The sequence below is a fragment of the Eschrichtius robustus genome, chromosome 2, assembly GCF_028021215.1.
Source record: "Eschrichtius robustus isolate mEscRob2 chromosome 2, mEscRob2.pri, whole genome shotgun sequence".
In the NCBI taxonomy this organism is placed as follows: domain Eukaryota; kingdom Metazoa; phylum Chordata; class Mammalia; order Artiodactyla; family Eschrichtiidae; genus Eschrichtius; species Eschrichtius robustus.
Window position 1 is genome coordinate 170914462 of NC_090825.1, and position 21018 is coordinate 170935479.

Consider the following 21018-nt stretch of genomic DNA (forward strand, 5'->3'; position numbering starts at 1 on the left):
GCTGTCCCAAATATGAAAACAATCAAGGTTCTGTCGATAAGGAACATGTGATGGTGGTGATGGCTGTTGAGTAGACAATCCACAGTGCCTGCCATGATTGGATCAGTCCTGGATTTGGGTTTTCCCAGCTAGGTATAGAATCAGAATGAGGAAGCAATGGTGTTGAAAGCATGGGAGAGAATCGTTTGACATGCTTGATCATGAGATTTAGCCTGGATAAGAGAGGAGGTAAAGATGATGGTTTGGAAGAAGCTGATGGCTTGAGGGACTAAATGAGTTTAAACTCATTTAGTTGAAACTCATAGTTTAGAGCAAGTTTAGGAGGACAGAGAGTAAGAACCTGAAAAAAAGGCCTTGAAAAGGGCTTCTTCATTTACAAAAAGTCCGGGGAATATTTGCAATGGTCATGATTTGCGTATCCAGGAACAAGCATTGATTGAACACATCAGTGAAGAGAAATCCAATTGAATACACATTTATTGAGAGCCCATTATGCAGAACAAACACTTCAGGAAGTAAAGGTTAAGCATTTCCTCTCCAGGAATGACATGTATAATGATTCTCCTTGTCTCCACCTTCATTCTTTATGATGCCAACCAGATCCACATGTATGACTTTCCATGAGGAGCTGAATGTTCTAGTTTTAGTATTTTCTCTTCACTTGTCCTGGAAAACATGCCCCCCCCCCATCCAAGACGTTTAGATTAAAGGTAGATGTAAAGATAAAACAAACAAACAAACGAATGAACGAATGAATGACAACAAAGCAGAAAGAAACAGCAGGAGTGGGTTAAAGCCAGAAAGATCCATCCAGCAGGCAATGATGGCATGATATCCTAGCATTTTGGAATCCTAGGAAAGGTGTGGCCTTCTTTAGCTTACAGTGGGAAGACTTCTCAAAAATCCAGGTTGAAGAATTCTTTTTTTGAAAAAAAGTTTGGATATAGTATCCTACTCTAGAATTTCAGCCCCCTGGATGTTGGGTTTTGTCCATAAAGAAAGGCTAGACTCTAAGCTCCTTGAAGGCAGGTGCTGTGTTGGTCTTATTGCTTTTTGTACATCCACTGCCTACCATAGTGTCTTACACATTGTAGAACTCAACAAATACTCTCTTTGCCCCCTACAAGCTCCAGCTTGGTTTAGATGCCTCAGGCCCCACAGAGGAACAAATATCTCATACAGCAGCCCATGAGGATAGGAAATTCTGACTCAGTTATAAGAGTCACTGTATGCAGGAAGTCCAAAGCTATGCCTTCTTTCCTGGTATTTATGGTTCATTCACAGAAGTTCCCGCCCAGTCAAGCATATGACTTTTCCCATAAACAGTATTCCCTGCTTATACAGCTGACCTTCCAATGTTATCAAATGTCTGGGGAACAGAGCTAGAAAGTTAACCCAAGATCAAAGTTGTCCATAAAGGACAGAGGGTTTTGTTAGCTTTTTACTCATACTCTGTGCATAAAAAAATAAAAGCTTCAGAAATTCTTTTAATTAAAGCAAATGTATTTCTTAAATGCAGCTACATATAAAATATATTATAAATATATAATATATCATATGTAAATATATGATATATAATTCCCTTTTAAAAGATATACTCATTCAATTTCCACAATGTTAAGCAATAATAATAATAATAATAATAATAATAATAATAATAATAAAGCTTTCTTATTCATTGTGGGAAACCAGTAGCTGGAGTGCTGGCAGCTTTATTATTTTGGATTATCTGGGAAACGTTTCAAAGGTCACAGCCAACGGTTAGCACCTACCACGATTTTACTCTTATTGAGAATGATTAAGCTTAATATATATAAAAAAAATTTCCAATCAGCTGACCTGACTGTCCTAAAACTTTTTAGCTGGTTCCATTTTCCTCTTGGTTCTTTTGGAAAGATTTAGAATGAATTCCCTTTCCCTCCCTCCAATAAGGAATAGATGTTTCTTCAGTGACCTCAATATTTCCACGGCTGAAGAAAATCCCATATTTTCTCAAGAAATGTAGAAGACAATGTATCAGAAATTTCTCAGTTTTGTTTAGCTTAAAAACAACATATTCTAAGGCTCTTTGGCTAGCAGATGTGGTAGGCACGTACATGGAAGGCTTAAAACCAAATGAGATTGGGAGAATTTTTATGGATTTTGAGCTTTGGAGCCCATCTGGCTCATCTAGTGACACGGTTTCTTACAAGTATATTCTCTCATTTTTCTAAAAGAGCAATTAGGGGACAACTGTGGAGAGAAGTCTCAGATAGTACTGGGAGCTTATTCCTTGGTGCATTGGTCCTGAGTTAGCTCAATGGAAGAACAGACGAAAACCAGCAACCAAGTTCCAGAGAGGTTCCCTTTCTAACAGGACCATTTCCTCTCCCAGGAAGGTCCCACTATCACATGCACTCCTCCTCTATAGGTATGTGGAGCATCTGGGGTGGGGTTCCTCTCCTGGATCCTTTCTGTGGTATCCACTAACTCCATGGGGCTCAAGTCCACCTCTCTTTAGACAGTGAGATTTCAGGGGATGATGGCCGCTCTGCTATGTCTATGATTGTAAGTCTCTCGCTAAAGGATTCTACATTAGATGGTAGTGGTGCTGGTGATGTTTTACCCATACTTTAAATGACAGGAATATATAGAACAGCCAGATTAGGCACTGTTAGTGGGCAAGGAAGAGTCACTGAGAAACAATACGATGGGAATGAGGAATGCAAACCAGGCCATCAGGAAAAGAACTCTTCTCCATACCCTGCAAGAAAGGGAGCTTGTACTAAGACATGGAGAGGAAGTTCAGGGTGTCAAGGGGTAAAACATTAGAATAAGTCACAAGTCTTCTTACCTCACTGGGTTTTGAGTCAGGACCAAACCTGCTGGAAAGTGTATGAGTCTCAGGCTCAGATTTAGATTTGATGATCTCGCCAAACCACTTTCGGACCTGGAACATCAAAGGAAATGCTAGGATTGTTTTTGTTAACAATGGAGAAGAGAAAAGTCAGTGAGTTAGAAAGACGATAGAGACATTATGAAAAACTTTTCCTACAAAATGTGGTATATGCATACAGTGGAATGTTATTTATTCCTTAAAAAGGAATAAAATTCTGACACATGTTATAACATGGGTGAACCTTGAAGACATTACACTGAGTGAAATATATGAACCAGACACAAAAGGACAAATATTGTATGATTCCACATGAATGAGATCCTTATAATAGTCAAATTAATTGAGACAAAGTAGAATAGTGGTTACCAGGGGCTTGGCAGGGGAGAATGGGGCATTATTGTTTAAGGGGTACAGTTTGGGATGATCAAAAAGTTCTAGAATGGATGGTGGTGATCGTTGCATGACAATGTGAATGTATTTAATGCCACTGATCTGTACACTTAAGCATGGTTAAAATGATAAATTTTATTATATATACTTTATCACAATAATTTTTTCATTTGTTGTAGAAAATTAACAAAATATGCATATGCAAAGGAAGAAAATAGAAGTCACACATAGTTCCTCAATCTAGCAAAAAATCACTGATCATGTTTTGGTGGTATCCTTCCATGTGTCTTGGTTTGGGGTCCCCCAGAGGCAGACCCTGAGACAAGGGTTCAAGTGCAAAGAGTTCATTTGAGGGGTGATCCCAGCAAACACCAGTAGATCACTGGGGAAGTGAGATTGGGAAGGGAAGGCAGCTAGTAAAGGATGCATAATCCTTCCCACTGTGGACATCTGGGGTTCAGTGCCACTCGGGGGCTCTGAAGACAACAGAGGACACACCTCAGAGTCATCCCACCCCAGGGACAAGGGAGCTGGGGCATCTATCTACCAGCTCCCGTCAGCCATTGGTTGACGGCTGCTCTAAAGGGCCATTACTCTCTGGCACCACCAGCTTGCCCTGTGTGTAAAGCAGGCATGTCCTGTGGGCAGTAAGAAGCCCACAGGCACAGAGTCACAGGTGTTTACAATAAGCAACCCTGGGCATGTAGAATATAATGCCAAAGTGATATGAGAGAGCCATCAACAACATCTGCTACACCAAGGTTTCCAACTTTGGCACTACTGACATTTTGAGTTGGATCATCCTTTGTAGTGGGGACTGTCCTATGCACCATAGGATGTTTAGCAATATCTCTGGCCTCTACCAACTAGTTGTCAGTAGTACCCTTTCCCTTAGTTGTGACAATCAAAAGTGTCCCCAGACATTGATAAATGTCCCCCCTGGGGGTGGCAAAATTGCTTGAGAATAAGTGGTGTTTTTCCATATACACCATTACCCACACATAAATAAATATATAACATAGCATAAGCAATGAATATTTATATACGTTATATAAACAAAATAGAACCCTTCTGGAGCAATGTTTTGAAACCTGTTCTTTCACTAATATATTAAAAATTTTTTTTAAAATTATTTATTTTATTGATGTATATTTGATTTACAATGTTGTGTTAGTTTCTGGTGTATAGCAAATTGATTCATTTATACATACATATGTATATATTCTTTTACATATTTTTTCCATTATGGTTTATTACAAGATATTGAATATAGTTCCCTGTGCTATACAGTAGGTCCTCATTGTTTATATATTTTATATATGATAGTTTGTGTCTGCTAATCCCAAACTCCTAACTTATCCCTCCCTCCCCCTCCTTTCCCTTTTGGTAAAAATGTTTGTTTTCTATGTCTGTGAGTCTGTTTCAGTTTTGTAAATAAGTTCGTTTGTATCATATTTTAGATTCCACATATATTCACTAATATATTTTGAATATCCTTCCAGTCATAAAATATTCTTGTGCCCAGACAAAAATTAACATTTGAATGGTCTATGCCTAGCTCATCCTTTGTTCTCTAGGGAGTGTCTGCTCTGTCAGCTCAGTTTCTTCCTCTCTCCTATCCTCAGAGGAGCTGTTCTTCCTTTCCTAGTTTGGTTCTTTGGGCGTGTAGATGCAGAGTGATGAAAAGAGGGAGAGAGGAAGGAGCGAGAGAGAGAGAGAGAGAGAGAGAAGAGGAAGAGGAGGAGAAGGAGGGAGGAAGAGGAGGAGGAGGAGGAGGAGGAAGAGGAAGAAGAGTATCAGGAAAGAAAGAGTATCAGTCAGGACATGTTTTGCTGCAGTAACAAACGACCTCAAAATCTTAGTGGCCGAGCTCAACAAAGCTCAGCTGGACTATGTGTCTTCTTCATGGTATTTGAGAAGTACAAATAAAGAACTTGGGTGATTTTGTATTTCTTCTGGCTGCTGGAATATCTTTATTTGGCCATTGCACCTCCTGGCCTGGACCATGTGGATCCAAGTTTCATTGGGGTTTCAGTCTTTTACATTATATTTAATAGTTGCATAGTGTCCTGTTCTATAGATGAGTATAACTTAACTAAATCTAAGTAGAAGTATGTCAACATGGTTCGGTAGTATACAGCACGGTAGCATCTTGCCTGGGGTTCAATTCTAGAGCCAGCATGCAGTTCACATTACCCCTGAGCACCCCTTAGTAAGGAACCATCTTAGAGATTTATCTCAACAAGCCCAAAGCAGCCAGTATTTCCCAAGTGTCAGACGCACACTGTTTCTTTTGTTCAGCTGCAGACACATGAATTGGCTTGTGTTTAGTAGTCATATTGAATACAAAATATATATCTTGAAAAACTGGAAGCTCACACTGTGAGCTGCCTCAGGCACTGAGATGAACTGGTGGAAGAGTACAAATAAGTCTTTTGCACTGTGCTCACTCAGGTGCATACATCCACCGAGAAGAGTTGCTTACAGTTTTCTTTGGCTGTACATGTAGATGGATGGGTAGATGAATAGAAGCGTAGGTATATGGACAGATATGTGATTAAGCAAACATAGCACAACGTTACTTACAGAATCTAGGTGATTGGTATGTGCGTGTTCACTACATAATTCTTTCAACTTTTTCGTATATTTGAAAATGTTTATGATCAAATGTTAGAAAAACTATATTATTATGTAATTTCATTATAGAGCTATTAAAACATTAGTAGAGAGGCTATACATCACATGGAAATGTGTTTAAGAGTTCATGTTAAGGGGTGTGGTAGATTGCTTTATTGATCTCAGTTATTCACTCCTCTGTAGTAGTATTACACCCTGTCTTAGCTTCGTGGTGAATGGAGTGTTTTTCTCCCATTGACTTTGGGCTTGGACATGGGATCTTATTTGGCCAATGAAATATTGGTGGAGGTGATGCAAGCAGAATCACCTTGAAACGGCCTTGCTCAGTAGAGCTTGCCTTCTTGTGATTTTGCCATTGTTATAAGAAGAAATTATGTTAGGTAGATGCTCCCCTTTCTCCCAAGCCTCAGGGTCACAAAGAGCAGACCTGAACATGATCTGCATCCTGGAGCCAGGCCAAGCTGAGCCCAGCCAAGATCAGCTGAACCCCAATCAACCTGCAGACTCCAGAATGAGAAAAGTAAATATTTGTGTTTAAGCCACTGAGATTTTTGAGGTTGTTTGTTACACGGCAATAGATGACTATTACGCATGGGGAAGTTGAAGAAAAACATGGTATTTCCTTGATGTAGCAATTATTTACTTTCTGAAAGCCATTAATCAATTGATGTTACAATCAATAGCATCTCACAGTAGAGAAAATATAGGGAGTGTTTACACACTACTCACAAGTGCCTATGAAAATTTAGAGAACGTGGATTTGAATGTTCATTAAACTACATATCTCCAAATTTTTCTTAACTTTAAAACAATAAAGAAAGAGATCACAGTTTACCTGCTGGCTGAGGAGGCAGTAGACCAGGAAAATGAAGAAGCCCTGAAGGCTGTTGATGATGGTGAAGAGGTAGGCCATGACATGGGCAGCTGGGCCCATCTGCAAGAAGCCCAGACACCATGAGCATCCCAGGATGAAGAGCTGAGCTGTTGCTTTGAGTGTCAGCATCCTGAGGGGAGTAGTAATCAATAATGTAAGAAAGCTAATGATGGACATGAATACTCCTACGGCATTGTTGTTAATGGTGAAGACTCTGGAGCTAGAATGCCTGGGTTTAAATCCAAGGCAGCACTAATTAACTGTGTGACCTTGGGCAAGTTACTGTCTGGCGTTTTTTTTTTTTTTTTTTTTTAATCACTCCACGTGGCTTGGGAGATCTTATTTCCCTGACTAGGGATCGAACCTGGGCCATGGGAGTGAAAGCGTTGAGTCCTAACCACAGCACCACCAGGGAATCCCTACTTTTCTGTAACTCAGTTCCCTAATCTTTGTAATAGTCCTATTTCATAGGGTTGCTGCAAAGATTAAATGAGACCTTAACATATGTAAAGTATTTAGGACAGTATATAGAACAAAATTAGTACCATACATATGTAAAGCATTCTAAAACTGCAAAGATAAAGCTCTTTATCTCTCTCTCTATATATCATTTATAGATGGAGGGGGTCATAATTTGTTATTCAAACAGGGAGGCTTTTGAGATCAAAAGTGGTGCTATTCAGGGGAACTATATTCAATATGTTGTAATAACCTATAATGGAAAAGAATCTGAAAAAGAATATACATATATATGTGTGTAACTGAATCACTTTTTTGTACACCTGAAACTAACAGAATGTTGTAAATCAACTATGCTTCAATGAAAAAGGAGTGTTGTTAATAATTACAATGCATCAACAAACATAAACTGGGACCATCCCAGGCAAACTGAGATGTAAGGTCACCCTACTTTTGTATCTATATATTCCTAATTTTAAAATATCGTATTACATAAGTGATAAAAGCTAGTTGAGGAACAATTTGTGTAGTGGCACTATTGTATGTGAGCCTGTCTGTTCTACAGAAAATGCACAGAAAAAGGTCTGGGAAAATATCAGACATATCATATCATGCAGTTTGTTACCCCTGGATTCCCTGGGAGGTAAAAGTAGCAGGAAAAGAGGGAGTAAGCAACTTTCACTTTTAACTTTATCTATTTTGAAAACTTTTGACAAATAATAAACAAATAACAAATGTGTTATTTTTGTGATTACAATGAAAACCTCAACAAATTACATGTTCAAATTAAGACGGATGCTGAAAAATAAAAGAAATACTCATAGTTTCCAATTTTTTGAAATAGTATTATACAAAATATATTTTAACCTAAATCCTTCCTGAACCTATTGCCTCTTGTGCTGTGTGGCCAAAGCTGTATTCTTCCATTCTCCTTTTCTTCCATTTAGTGTTAGATCTGTTCGCTTTTTGAGATTTATCAAGGACACATGGCTACCCAGTTAGAGACTTCATTTCCCAGCCTCCCTTGCAGCTAGGTGTCACCATGTGACCAAGGTCTAGCCAATGGGATATGAGCAAATGTGGAACTTGCAACTTCCATGTCAACTCCTTCCCACATATGGGATACTGATAAAGACAACATCCTAGGGGATGGTGGGGCAACACAATAGAAAGAAAGTGAGTCCTTGGATCACTCTGTGGAGCAGAGCTTCCCATTAGCCCTGGACTATTTACCTCTGGTCTGTGGCGTGAGAATAAAATAAACTTCTATTTCACTCCCTTTTTTGGGTCACAGAAATTTAGCCTGTACTCTAGTGAATACAGCTTCTCATTAATTGTGATAGTGGAAGATGGTAGTGGTCTTGCTAGTCCTTAGAGCCTGGTTGTGGGGTGTATGTCTGTGTCAATATGTAGGAGGGACCAGTAGGAAGTGAGTAGAGGAAAAGGGGGTTAGAAAATACCACTTGCTTCATCTTACTTTATATTCTTGATGGTTGACACTTCACTGTTGAGGGAGGAAAGTTTTCTTTTCAAAATCCAAAGAACCAAGAGAAAAAATACAAAATTCACCTGCAAGAATGACACAGACCATGTAGAATACAAGTTAAAATGTACTATGTCCACTGTAAATTGTACACAGCTCCTACCTCCCTGCACATGGGTTTGAATTGGTAGCAGGTTGAAAAATCAAATCATACAACCGGGAAAATATATGTCCCTTGTGCTATCTTGCACCCATGTCTGGTGCTTCTTCTTAGGTCAGGAACATCAGAGCCACATATTCACTCACACAGATAATGGCACAGACGGGGCCGAGGAAAGCCCAGATGAATTTCTGGTCCAGGTGGAGCCAGCAGCTGGGAAAAATGGGAAAAGGGACACAAAGAGAGATCAGAGAAAGCACATGAAATGGATATGAAATGACACCTTTTCCTAACAGAGAATTTTCCAATGTCTCCTGAAAATGTCAGCTGACAATGAAGGCTTTAATTGTTCACTACCATGTGTTACTGCTACATTAAACATTTTACAGGCACAGTCCTGTTGAATTTTCACACTAGTATTCTGAAGGTGGGACCATGGAGATGACCATTATCCCCATTTCACTAATGAGGGGACTGAGAATTAAGGACTTGAGGTCACAAATTATGGGAGAGATAAAGCTGGGAACCTAACTGCAAAATTCTCCCCTTCCAGAGCATTTTACATCATTCTTCCCTGCCTCACTGGGAAAGAGATTAGAGCCCTTATACTCAAGGGGAAAGTAGAGTGCATTTGATGTGAATATCCCAATCATCACTATTAACACTGCCCTCAAATATGTCCATGGCACAAGGTTAGAGTCAAGCTCACTAATCAGGTGTTCCATAAAGATGAGGCCTGGATGCTGCAGAAATGGCCACGATCACAGCCGGGACTCCATAGCCCACTGGGAACATGAGCTTCTTCATGAACCTGTTGATACTGGAGTGGTTGACCACCGTCAGGTTGCGTGCAGTGAGGAAGAGATGCAGCCCCTCCAGCAGCATCCAGACGAAGGAGGCCAGGTAGAGATAGTGTAAGGCACCTGCAATGATGGCACACAGCACCTGGGGAAGGAGGAAGGTGTCACCAGGAGGGATTGTCAGGGTGGAGCATGGCCCCAGGACCTCTCTTTTATACTGACACTGAGTTCAGAACACCTGGTATTAGACCAAGGTCATTGAAGGTAAAGGTGGTTGATAATCAACGGCAGCACACCTCACCTTGGCACCTCTCCCCCAACCTCCCTCTGGGGCCCAAGCCTATTTTATTAAGGTGTCCAATGCAGCATGGCTCCATGAACTCATCAGCATACACTGGGGGCAGGGCAGGGGTATTTTGGGACAGCATAAGTACCTTGATCTCAGTTCTATCAACGGCTGTTAGGAAGAGCAGGTGGGCCAGGAAGAGGCAGAGTGAGAGCTGCAGATGGAGCGAGGTGCTGGTGTTCTGGATGGCTTTGCACAGCAGGAAGGTGAGGGCTGCCAGGAGGAGGCACAGCAGAGAGAAGCTCAGCCCCACGTAGGTGAGCACAGTTAGTGCGGGATCCTCCTCCTGGGAGTGAGCAGAGAGGAGCTCACAGTCAGGCTTTCCTGCTCTGGGATTATACTCCCCCACCCCTTGGAATGTGGCATCCCAACATAGACAGATCACCTTCATCTCTGCAAGGAGGGGAGGGATGCAGGACTTCCTGTGTGCTGTCACCCAGCCTCTGTCATCAGTACTCTGACCCCTCGTCTAGGATATTTGTCCCCTCTGACCTTCTCCCACCACCTTTGCTGCTGCCACCCAAATCCTGACCACCATCACATCTCTACGAGTCCACTCCTGCTGCACCACCATCCATTCTTGACCCAGGAGCCAGAGATTTCTTCTAATAACATAAGTATGCAGTATCCCTGATGCAAATTCTCTATTGCCTTTCCATTGTAATTGGAGTGAAATCTAAACTCCTGACCGCATTTGAAGTCTGATGCATTTTCCCTGTGCCCTTTTCTCCAACCTGAACTTTTCCACTTCCCTCTCATTCACTCTGCTCCAACCACATTTATTTCTGGAACACACCAAGTTTGTTCTCTCTCAGGACCTTTACACATACATGTATCTCTTTTTGGGATGCTCTTCCCTGAAACCTTTTTTCATTGAGGTAAAATCCAAATAATATAAAACTAACCATTTTACACTGTACAATTTAGTGACTTTTAGTACATTCACAGTGTTGTGCAACCACCACCTCTCTCTAGTTCCAAAACATTTTAATCACCCCAAAATAAAACCCCATGCCCATTAAGAAGTTACCCCCTATTCTCCCCTTCTCCCAGCCCCTAGAAACCATCAATTTGTTCTGTCTCTATGGATTTGCCTTTTCTAGACATTTCATATAACTGGAATCCTACAATATGTGGTCCTTTGTGTCTAACTTCTTTCACTCAGCATGGTATTTTTGAGATTCATCCACATTGTAACCCCACTGACTTAATATTCAGATTTCAGCTTGAATAGTTAATTCTCCTCTAACCATGTTATCTAAAGTAACACACTTCTGCAATCACTCCAGACACGCGCTCTTTAAAAATTTTCCTTATAGCATTTATGGCCACCTAAGCAGGGCCTCAAAAAGGATTAGCTTGAGGAATTCAATGTTTACATCATACCTCTCTGTGGAAGGCCATGAGGACGGCGAAACTGGACAGGTGAGTACAACTGCATATACTGTGAGTCTTGTTTGCTTGTATCAGGAAACAGCCCTCCATGGACCAGTGGCCGCCCTCCTTTGTACCTTTCCAGTAGACGCAGAAGACCTTTTTGATACTGGGCTTTACCTGAAAATAGAACAGGTTCATCATGTCCTTCCTTGGGAGGGACGGCTCTCAGAGTGTCAGTCTATGCTGGTGGGGTGCAAAGAGGTGACACCATGGGTTAGGAGAGATCAGGTGATTTCTATTTTAAGTGAAGACGATGACCACCAGGAACCTGTCCGCGTAGTCCCAGCTCTATTGGGATTCCGCATAACAGAAAATGAGCCCACCTCTCTCTGGGAGCCAGAATTTTACAAGATGTCATTGGTTTCAGGACTTTATCCTCCAACATGGGAGTCAAATAAAAATAGAGTATAAGGCTCACTTAAATTTTTCTCCCAAATACTCTCTAAGCCAAATTTCCCTCATCTCTTCACATCAATTCTGCCCTGACCGCTTACCACACAATAATTGCTCGTACAATGACAGGGGTAGTGTAGGGAAGAAACATCACCAGGAGAGAGTAAAGTTAGTTTTCAATCTCTTTTTTTTTTGTCCCAAAGATGTCCGTAGCATCACTTGATCTGGCCAAGGATGTGAGTTGGATGCTCTCCTATTTGGGGGCTGTATCTCCTTTGATAATCCACCAGACCATCCCCAGATACCTTGCTTCACTTCCGTTGCTCCATGCCATACATGAAAAATTCCATTCCTAGATTTTATGCATCAGATGGAGAAAACCTACCTTTCCTCACCTTCCCCCACTTAATTCTTATTTTCTTAAAAATTAAAAAAAATTTGATTTATTTTTTTCCAGGCTTATTTAGATTTAATTGACATATAACATTGTGTAAGTTTAAGGTGTATGATGTAATGATTCGATATATGTATATATTGCCAAGTGATTATTACAACAAGGTTAGTTAACATCCATCACTTCACGTATTTACAATTTTTATTTTGTGGTGAAAACTTTTAGAAGCTACTCTCTTAGCAACTTTCAAATATACCATACAGTATTGTTAACTAGAGTTAACTAGAGTCACTATTCTCTCCATTAGATCCCCAGAACTTATTCGTCTTATAACTGGAAGTTTGTAACATTTGATCACGATTACCTCTTTCCCCCACCTTCTGTCGCTGGCAACCACCAATCTGTCCTTTGTTTCTATGAGTTTGTTTTTTCAGATTCCACATATATATGAGATCAGTCAGTATTTGTCTTTCTCTGTCTGACTTATTTCACTTAGTCATAATGCCTTCAAGGTTCATCCATGTTGTCAAAAAAACGGCAAGATTTCTTTCAACTCTTACTTTCTAAACAGTTGACTATGTCTGGCTATTAGCCCTCCTGCCTTTAAGAGTTTGGGCAGAGAATGGGAAAAGGCAATGAATTATATAAAAGTTTTTCTTCTGATTGAATTATGTAGTCTTAATAATTAATTCCAGGCTTTTGTGCAAGAACAGATAGTATGTCTCAGTTCAAATTTCACAGATGTAGGAGGTACCTGCAATTAAAAAAATTCCACGAACTAGAATGATGCTTGCTGCCCAAGAGAAATATCATGTGAGTCACTTATGTAATTTGAAAATTTCTACTACCACATTAAAAAAGGAAAAGAAACAGGTCAAATTAATTTTAATAAAATATGTTATTTAAAGCACTATATTCAAAATAATATCTTTTAATATGTCAATATAAATCAATACATGTAATCAGTGTAAAATTATTGAGATGCTTAACACATTGTTTTTCTTACCAAGTCTTCAAAGTCTGGAAATACTGAATCTAAACCTGGAAATACTAAGTCTTCAAAATCTCAGTTCAGACTCACCATATTTCAAATGCTCAATAACTATAGTTGTCTCCTGGCTATGATATTGCACAGTGCAGGTCCAGAATCATTGACTTGGGAGTATTTGAAAATTGTTTGGTCTAACATCCATGAAACCTAAGCAAGCACAAATTGCGGCTTTGACCCACCTTCACGTGCTGAAAACTTAGACTCACAGCCTGGGAGAGAGGTGTGTTCCTTTTGGGTCCAATAGCAGCACTCACTACCTGGGAGTTCAGGTTAACTTGATCTGTCTCATTCGCCTCTTCAAAAAATTTTGCATTTATGATGTTTCCAAGAGAAGAGTATGAAACAAAGGCAACTACACTGGGACCTGAGGAAACAGAATAATGGAGTCTTAAAAAGTGCCACCATTCCTTCTGTTGCCCTTTCCCACTCCATACCTGCCAGACTCCCATGATTGCCACACCTGTGCTCAGCTGTGCCTAGGAAGTTTACTTTTCCTCTCCTGCTCTTCCTACCCAAATATTCACAACTCCTCCTCAAAGACCCAGCTCCAACCCAGCCTCTGGCTCGGGAAGTCTTCCCTAGCTCCTCAGGCAGCTTGATGTGTCTTTCTCCAAATTCGTATTTCAAGTGCAGTCCCTGCCGTGCCAAAGAGAATTCATCTGTTCATTAATTATTTCCTGTGGATTAATCCCATTTTTCCAACAGGCACTAAACTTACTGAGTAACTAATACCGGATACTTCATTTGGAAACCACAGGGCTCCTAGCACAGTGCCAAGAATGTGGTAAATGATGAATTCTTTTAAAACATCTTTATTTTCTAAAAAAGTGCAGCTTATATTTCAAACACTTAGAAAACTATAAAAAAGACATAACAGACATTTACACTCAGATTTAAAATATATTATAGTTTTGTCGTATTGGCTTCAGAATTATGTATTTTTTAAGAAATAAAATGTTTTAGGTATGGCTAAAGATCCCACTATTATTTCATTCTCTTTCTTCCTTCTCGAGAAATAACCACGGACTTGAAGTGGAAGTGTGGCCCTTCCGTGAATACATTTGTAATTTTACGACATAAGCATGTTTCCATTATAATATACAGTATTGTTTTCTGTGTTTAAAAATTCACATTAATGGTATCCCACATTGGGTATTCTTTTTTTAAAAAATTATTTTATTTATTTTATTTTTGTCTGCATTGGGTCTTCGTTGCTGCGTGCGGGCTTTCTGTAGTTTTGGTGAGTGGGGGCTACTCTTCGTTGCGGTGCGCGGTGCGCGGGCTTCTCATTGCGGTGGCTTCTCTTGTTGTGGAGCAACTCAAGCTGCAACAACTCTTCCCTGGGTCTTCAGCCTGCTGGCTAGGTTTTAGACTTGCTACCCTCCACAATCACAGGAGCTAATTCCTTAAAATCTCTCTTTGTCCCTGTTTCTCTCTGTCTCTCTCTTCACACACACCCCCCCCCCCCCCCACAACTGGTTCTGTTTCTCTGGAGAACCCTGACTGATACACCTACTAATGCTTCCTGGGATCATCTCCCAAATAAAATCATTACAATTGAACTCCTTATACTTGTCCATGGACTGCTTCTGAGTGAACCTAAACTGAGACCCAGGTAGAGCAGCCCCTCAACTGCAAAGAAGTCCCTTTCATGCTGAAGAATAGAAAGCCTCTACTTTAAGAAGTTTTTTTTTTTTTTTTTAAGGAAAAGACTCAAATGACACAGCTTTAGGGTAACAGACCCATTAGGGAGGAGCCTATTGTTGACCTTTCCTTACTACTCACACAGTGACACGGCTCTGCGTGTCTTAGGGATTCTGCATGCAGCTACCACCTGTACCTTGTGTGTTTCCCTGGATGACGTCACTGCAATGGATATCCATGGAGTTCATTTGGGCGTTCAAGTTGAAGATGACTGCCTTGGAGCAATTGTCTGTAACAACTCGAGTTTCAACAGCTGGTAAGAAAAACAACGGGCAAGCTTACCATTATTATAAGTTTTAAAAATGTGCATAGCTACACAAACAGCTCAAATTTACTGAATGTCTAGGATGTGCCAGGCACTGGACTAAGATCCTTATACATCATCATCTTATAACAGCATCATATAACGCCATGAGGAACCATTGTTCAGATGAGGAAACTGAAGTTCAGAATTTAAGTAGGACTCTTAACTCCTGAAACCAAGTTCTTAAATAATATTCTCGAGCATATTGTCTTTGAAGCAACAATTCTGTTTCTAGGAATTTATTCTAGGAAATCAGTCATGGATAAGAGGGCAAAATTAGCTACAAGAAAGATGTAGCTAATTTCACAGCAGCAAAGATGATAATGGTGAAAAATGGGAAGTGACCTAAACGTTTAAGAAGGAATTGATTAAATAATTTATGGCTTATCTCTTTAATGGGGAACCATGCTTCAAATAAAAATGAAGTCACAGAAAAGCAGGAAATAAGGGAATTCCCTGGTGGCCCAGTGGTTAGGACTCCACGCTTCCACTGCAGGGGGCACGGGTTTGATCCCTGGTGGGGGGGGAACTAAGATCCTGCAAGTCACATGGCATGGCCAAAAGGAAAAAAAAAAAAAAAGAGCAGGAAATAAGTTCATGAAAATATTTATCTTAAAAATCAGACAGTCTGAGACTGGTCATGAGTTGGAAATTATTCAATCTGGATGTTGAGTGCAGTAGGCTAATTATGTCTCCTTTTGTTTATGTTTAAAAAAGTTAAAAAAAAGCAAGTAACAAAATAGCACTTAAAGAATGATACTATTATAAAGTAGATTGGAATATAAAAAATGATACTATTTAAATGGAACTTTATAATACTAAAGAGTGGAAAGTAGAATAATGAAAATTATAGCAATTACCAGCCCTAGTTGTAAGTGTATTATATGCAGCATTATTATCTTGTTTTATAGATGAGGAGACTAAAAAGCCCCTGAGGTAAGGGTACTGGTCATCGATTAAACAATTAGGAACTGGCCAAATCAGGAAAGATGAGAGTTACTCGTAATCTGGTTTAATTTTGAATGAAATTGTCCAGATTCTGGTTTTCCAGGAAGGTTAGGCACTGAATTTTATTTTATTAAAACAATTTAAAAGATTACTATTTTTATAGAGTATAAAGTACTTTATCATGCAAGTTGGTAAAACAAAATTGTTAGTTAGGCATACACAAATACACTGACATCTCTGAGCTGAATAAAAAGCACCGCAAACAGCATTTCTGGAGGCCAATATAGTGATATATATCAAAAGTCTATAAAATGTTTTTTTCCTTTTGACCTAACAATTCCTCTTCTATGAATTGATCCTAAGAAAACATCAAACAAATACACACAGATAAATTTTCAATGGTCTTTGTCACAGGGTTGTTTGGTAACAACCTGCACTTACCAGAATAGGGAAATAAATAAATTATAGTATAAATAAATATATAGTATAAATAAATTATACATACAATGTAACTCTATAAACCATTGAAGACAGTAACATAGGTAATGATGATGTATATGATTTACACGGAAAGATGTTAGTAATGTAGTGAGTGAGAAAGCAGGTTGTGCAACCGTATGTAAATTGTAACATACACAACAAACATGTGTCTCTTCATCAGACATGTACCTACATGGGTATCAGATTGGAGGATTGGGTTGTGGGTTCAATTTAGTTTTGTGTACATGTTTTTTCCTAATTTTTAAAAAATTTAATACTTGGCTTTGTTATGGTATCTTATTTATTTTTATTTTCAAAAACAAAAATTGTATATATTTACGGTGTACAGTATGAAGACTTGACACACACATATACATAGTGAAACGATTACCAAGGTCAAGCTAATTGACATATCATCTCATCACATAGATATGTAATGAACATGTATGACTAGTATAATAAAAGTATTTTTTTTTTTTTTGGCTGCGCCGCGTGGCTTGCGGGATCTTAGTTCCCCGAACTCGGGTCCCGGCAGTGAAAGTGCCGAGTCCTAACCACTGGACCACCAGAGAATTCCCTAATAAAAGTATTTTTATTTAAAAAATATGTAGTAAGATGTTCCTTCTGGGATGGTTTAAGTAGCATCACTGTGATGTGTGCTGTAACCAGTAAGCACTGGTTGAAAAAAAACCAAAAACCTAACTTCAAGCCAGAATCCCAGACTCAGGATTAGAAACCACTGACAATTTTTATTTATTTAAAAATTTTTTTTAATTTTTAAAAATTATTTTTATTAAAAAAAATTTTTGGCCACGCCGGGCGGCTTGTGGGATATTAGTTTCCAGATCCACCCGGGTCCTGGCAGTGAAAGCACCGAGTACTAACCACTGGACCACCAGGGAATTCCCCCACTGGCAATTTTTAAAAACAGCTCTATGGAGGTGTAATTGATGTACAAAAAATTGCATGTATTAAAGTGTACAACTGGATGAGTTTCACTGAGTGTATACATCTGTAAAACCACCACCACAATCAAAGTAGAGAGCATTTCTATCACTCCCAACAATTTCTCCAAATTTTTCTCATGTCCTTTTTTTCCTCCCTTCACCTGCCCTCTCCTCCCTGTCACTATGGATTAGTTTGCATTTTCTAGAATTTTATATTAATGGACTCATACAGTACTTATTTACTTTTCTAATTGCTCAATCCAGACCCCAGTTAGTAACCATACCCTGTGTATATCATGCCTTATTGTCTTCTTACCCACAGCACGGTTTTGGACTTTCTGGAGTTTTTGGTCTGGGGTTTTCAAGGCAGTTTCTAGAACAACCGATTCAATTTTCTGGAGAATAGATGTGAACGTGGCTGTGATGTTTCTCCCCTCTTCCATTCCCCATACAGTCTTATTGGTGAGAAGTGACTCGATATTCTCAACAACCTGTTGCAGCTTTGAAGAGATAAAGAATTAAAAAAAAAATCCAATCTGATAGGTCCCACGTCCAGAGGGTCAGAAGAAAACACAAAAAAGCAGGTGCTGGAGCCAGACAACTAGTTTAAATCCTGACCCCACCATTCACCTGCTGAGCAACCTTGGGAAAGTCACTCAATCGCTCTGTGCCTCAGGTACCCTGTTTAGAATGAGGACAGAACTAAGACCCCATAGAGTTTTGGGGAAGATTAAATAAGTGAAGAGATGCTACGTTTTTAGAACAGTGTCTGTGCCTAGTAAACACCATATAAGTGTTAGTTATTATGAACATCTTTTACCAACAAGGAAGTGGTAAGGTTTCTAGAAATAGACCAGTGGTTCTTAACTGGGGGCGACTTTGATCCCCAGGGGATCAAGTTAGTGACAATTTAGTACATTCATGATGTTGTGGAATCATCACCTCTATGTAGTTCTAAAACATTTCCATCATCTCCAAATAAAACCCATTAAAGAGTTATTCCCCATTCTCCCTTCCCCAAGCCTCTGGAAAGCACAAATCTGCTTTCTGTTTCCATGGATTTGCCTATTCTGGACATTTCATACAAATGGAATCATACACTATGTGATCTTTTGTGTCTGACTTCTTTCACTAAACATAATGTTTTTAAGGTCATCCATGTCGTAGTGGGAATCAGAACTTCATTTTTTTATGGCTGAATAATATTCCACTGTATGGATATACCACATTTTATTCATCCATTCATCTGTTGATGGACATTTGGGCCATTTCTGCCTTTTGGCTATTGTGAATAGTGCTGCTAAGAACATAGGTGTGCAAGTATCTATTTGGGTCCCTGCTTTCTTCGTTTTAAAATTTATTTTATTGAAGTATAGTTGATTTACAATGTGTTAATTTCTGCTGTACAGCAAAGTGATTTAGTTTTATATACATTCTTTTTCATATTCCTTTCCATTATGGTTTATCACAGGATACTGACTATAGTTCCCTGTGCTATAAAGTAGGACCTTGTTGTTTATCCATTCTACAATATATATAATAGTCTGCATCTGCTAATCCCAAACTCTCCTTCCATACCTCCCTTACTGCCCTCCCCCCTCTTTGGCAATCAAAAGTCTGTTCTCTATGTCTGTGAGTCTGTTTCTGTTTTGTAAGTAAGTTCATTTGTGTCATACTTTAGATTCTACAAGCAAGTGATATCATATGGTATGTGTCTTTCTCTTTCTGACTGACTTCACTTAGTATGATAATCTCTAGGTCCACGCATGTTGCTGCAAATGGCATTATTTCATTCTTTTTATGACTGAGTAGTATTCCATTGTATATATATATACCACATCTTCTTTATCCATTCATCTGTCAATGGACATTTAGGTTGTTTCCATATCTTGGCTATTGTGAATAGTGCTGCTATGAAATAGGGGTGTATGTATCTTTTTGAAGTATACTTTTGTCCGGGTATATGTTTGGGTCCCTGCTTTCAGTTCTCTTGGGTATATTCCTAGGAGTGGAGTTGCCGTGTCACCTGGTAATTCTATGTTTAATTTTTTGAGGAACCTGGCAATGACATTTTATAATGAAATGCTCCTGTTGATAACATGATTATTTGTTCATTACTTCAATGAACAGTTGCTGAACTCCCAATGTGGGCTTGGTCTGATTCCTGCCCTCAAGAAGCTCACTGTCTAGAGGGTGACAGCACACCATGTGAATGTTATCAGTCTGATGGAGATAACGATGGATAACATAGATGGAACATGTATTCTGGATCAGGCACTGTGCTAAATACTACACATATATTATCTCATCTAACCTGCTCATCTATCCAAGGGTGCCATTACCACCCCCGTCTTACAGATGAGTAAATTGATCTTGAAGAGCGTGATGGTTAATTTTATGTTTCAACTTAACTGGGTAATGGGTTACACAGATATTGGTCAAGCGTCATTCTGGGTGTGTCTGTGAGGGTGTTTCTGGATGAAATTAACATCTGAATGGAGAGATGAAGTAAAGCAGATTGTCCTTCCTGATGTGGCTGGGGATCATCCAGTCAGTTGGAGGCCTGACTAGAATAAGAACTCTGAGGAAGGGACTTTCCTCCTGCCTCCCTGACAGTTCCAGCCTTGAGCTGGGACATCGTTTTTTTCCTTCAGACTCAAACTGAAACATCGGCTCTTCCTGGGTCTCAGACCTCTGGATTCAAACTGGAACTACACAATCAACTCTTCTGGGTCTTCAGCTTGTTGACTGCAGATTTCGGGGCCTGTCAGCCAATTCCTTATAACAAATCTCTTTATATCTTTTCTCCTATTGGTTCTGTTTCTCTGGAGAACCCTAATACAGAGAGGTCATCATTTTGCCCATGTCACTTGCCATTGTGGTGCTGGGATTCAAACCTCTGTCTACACTTCTAAACCCCACATCCCCTACTGTGAGAACATAGTGGGGGGATATTAACTAAGATGGAGGAGTTTAGGGAGGTCATCCAGGAGGACACGACACCTGAATTGAGTCTTTTTAAAAAAAAAAAATTAATTAATTAATTTTGGGCTGCGTTGGGTCTTCATTGCTGCGTGCGGGGTTTCCCTAGTTGTGGCGAACGGGGGTTACTCTTCGTTGCAGTGCGCGTGCTTCTCATTGTGGTGGCTTCTCTTGTTGCAGAGCACGGGCTCTAGGTGCGCGGGCTTCAGTAGTTGTGGTGCACGGGCTCTAGAGCACAGGCTCAGTAGATGTGGTGCACGGGCTTAGTTGCCTCGAGGCGTGTGGGATCTTAGTTCCCAGACCAGGGCTCGAACCTGTGTCCCCTGCATTGGCAGGTGGATTCTTAACCAC

At 39.8% G+C, this 21018-nt stretch overlaps 1 protein-coding gene across 1 annotated transcript in view; it reads right to left on the reverse strand.

Annotated features, from left to right (window-relative positions):
- Positions 1-515: 515 nt before the first annotated feature.
- Positions 516-21018, reverse strand: part of ADGRE3 (adhesion G protein-coupled receptor E3) — a 32770-nt gene continuing 12267 nt past the window's right edge. The window contains exons 5-15 of the mRNA XM_068534978.1: positions 18002-18185; positions 15143-15259; positions 13482-13666; positions 11414-11581; positions 10116-10313; positions 9591-9826; positions 9028-9094; positions 8716-8807; positions 6741-6909; positions 2834-2929; positions 516-666 (exon numbers count right to left, since the gene is read on the reverse strand). Coding sequence (XP_068391079.1) covers positions 658-666; positions 2834-2929; positions 6741-6909; positions 8716-8807; positions 9028-9094; positions 9591-9826; positions 10116-10313; positions 11414-11581; positions 13482-13666; positions 15143-15259; positions 18002-18185 — 1521 coding nt within the window. The 3' untranslated portion in view covers positions 516-657. The remainder of the gene's footprint in view (positions 667-2833; positions 2930-6740; positions 6910-8715; positions 8808-9027; positions 9095-9590; positions 9827-10115; positions 10314-11413; positions 11582-13481; positions 13667-15142; positions 15260-18001; positions 18186-21018) is intronic.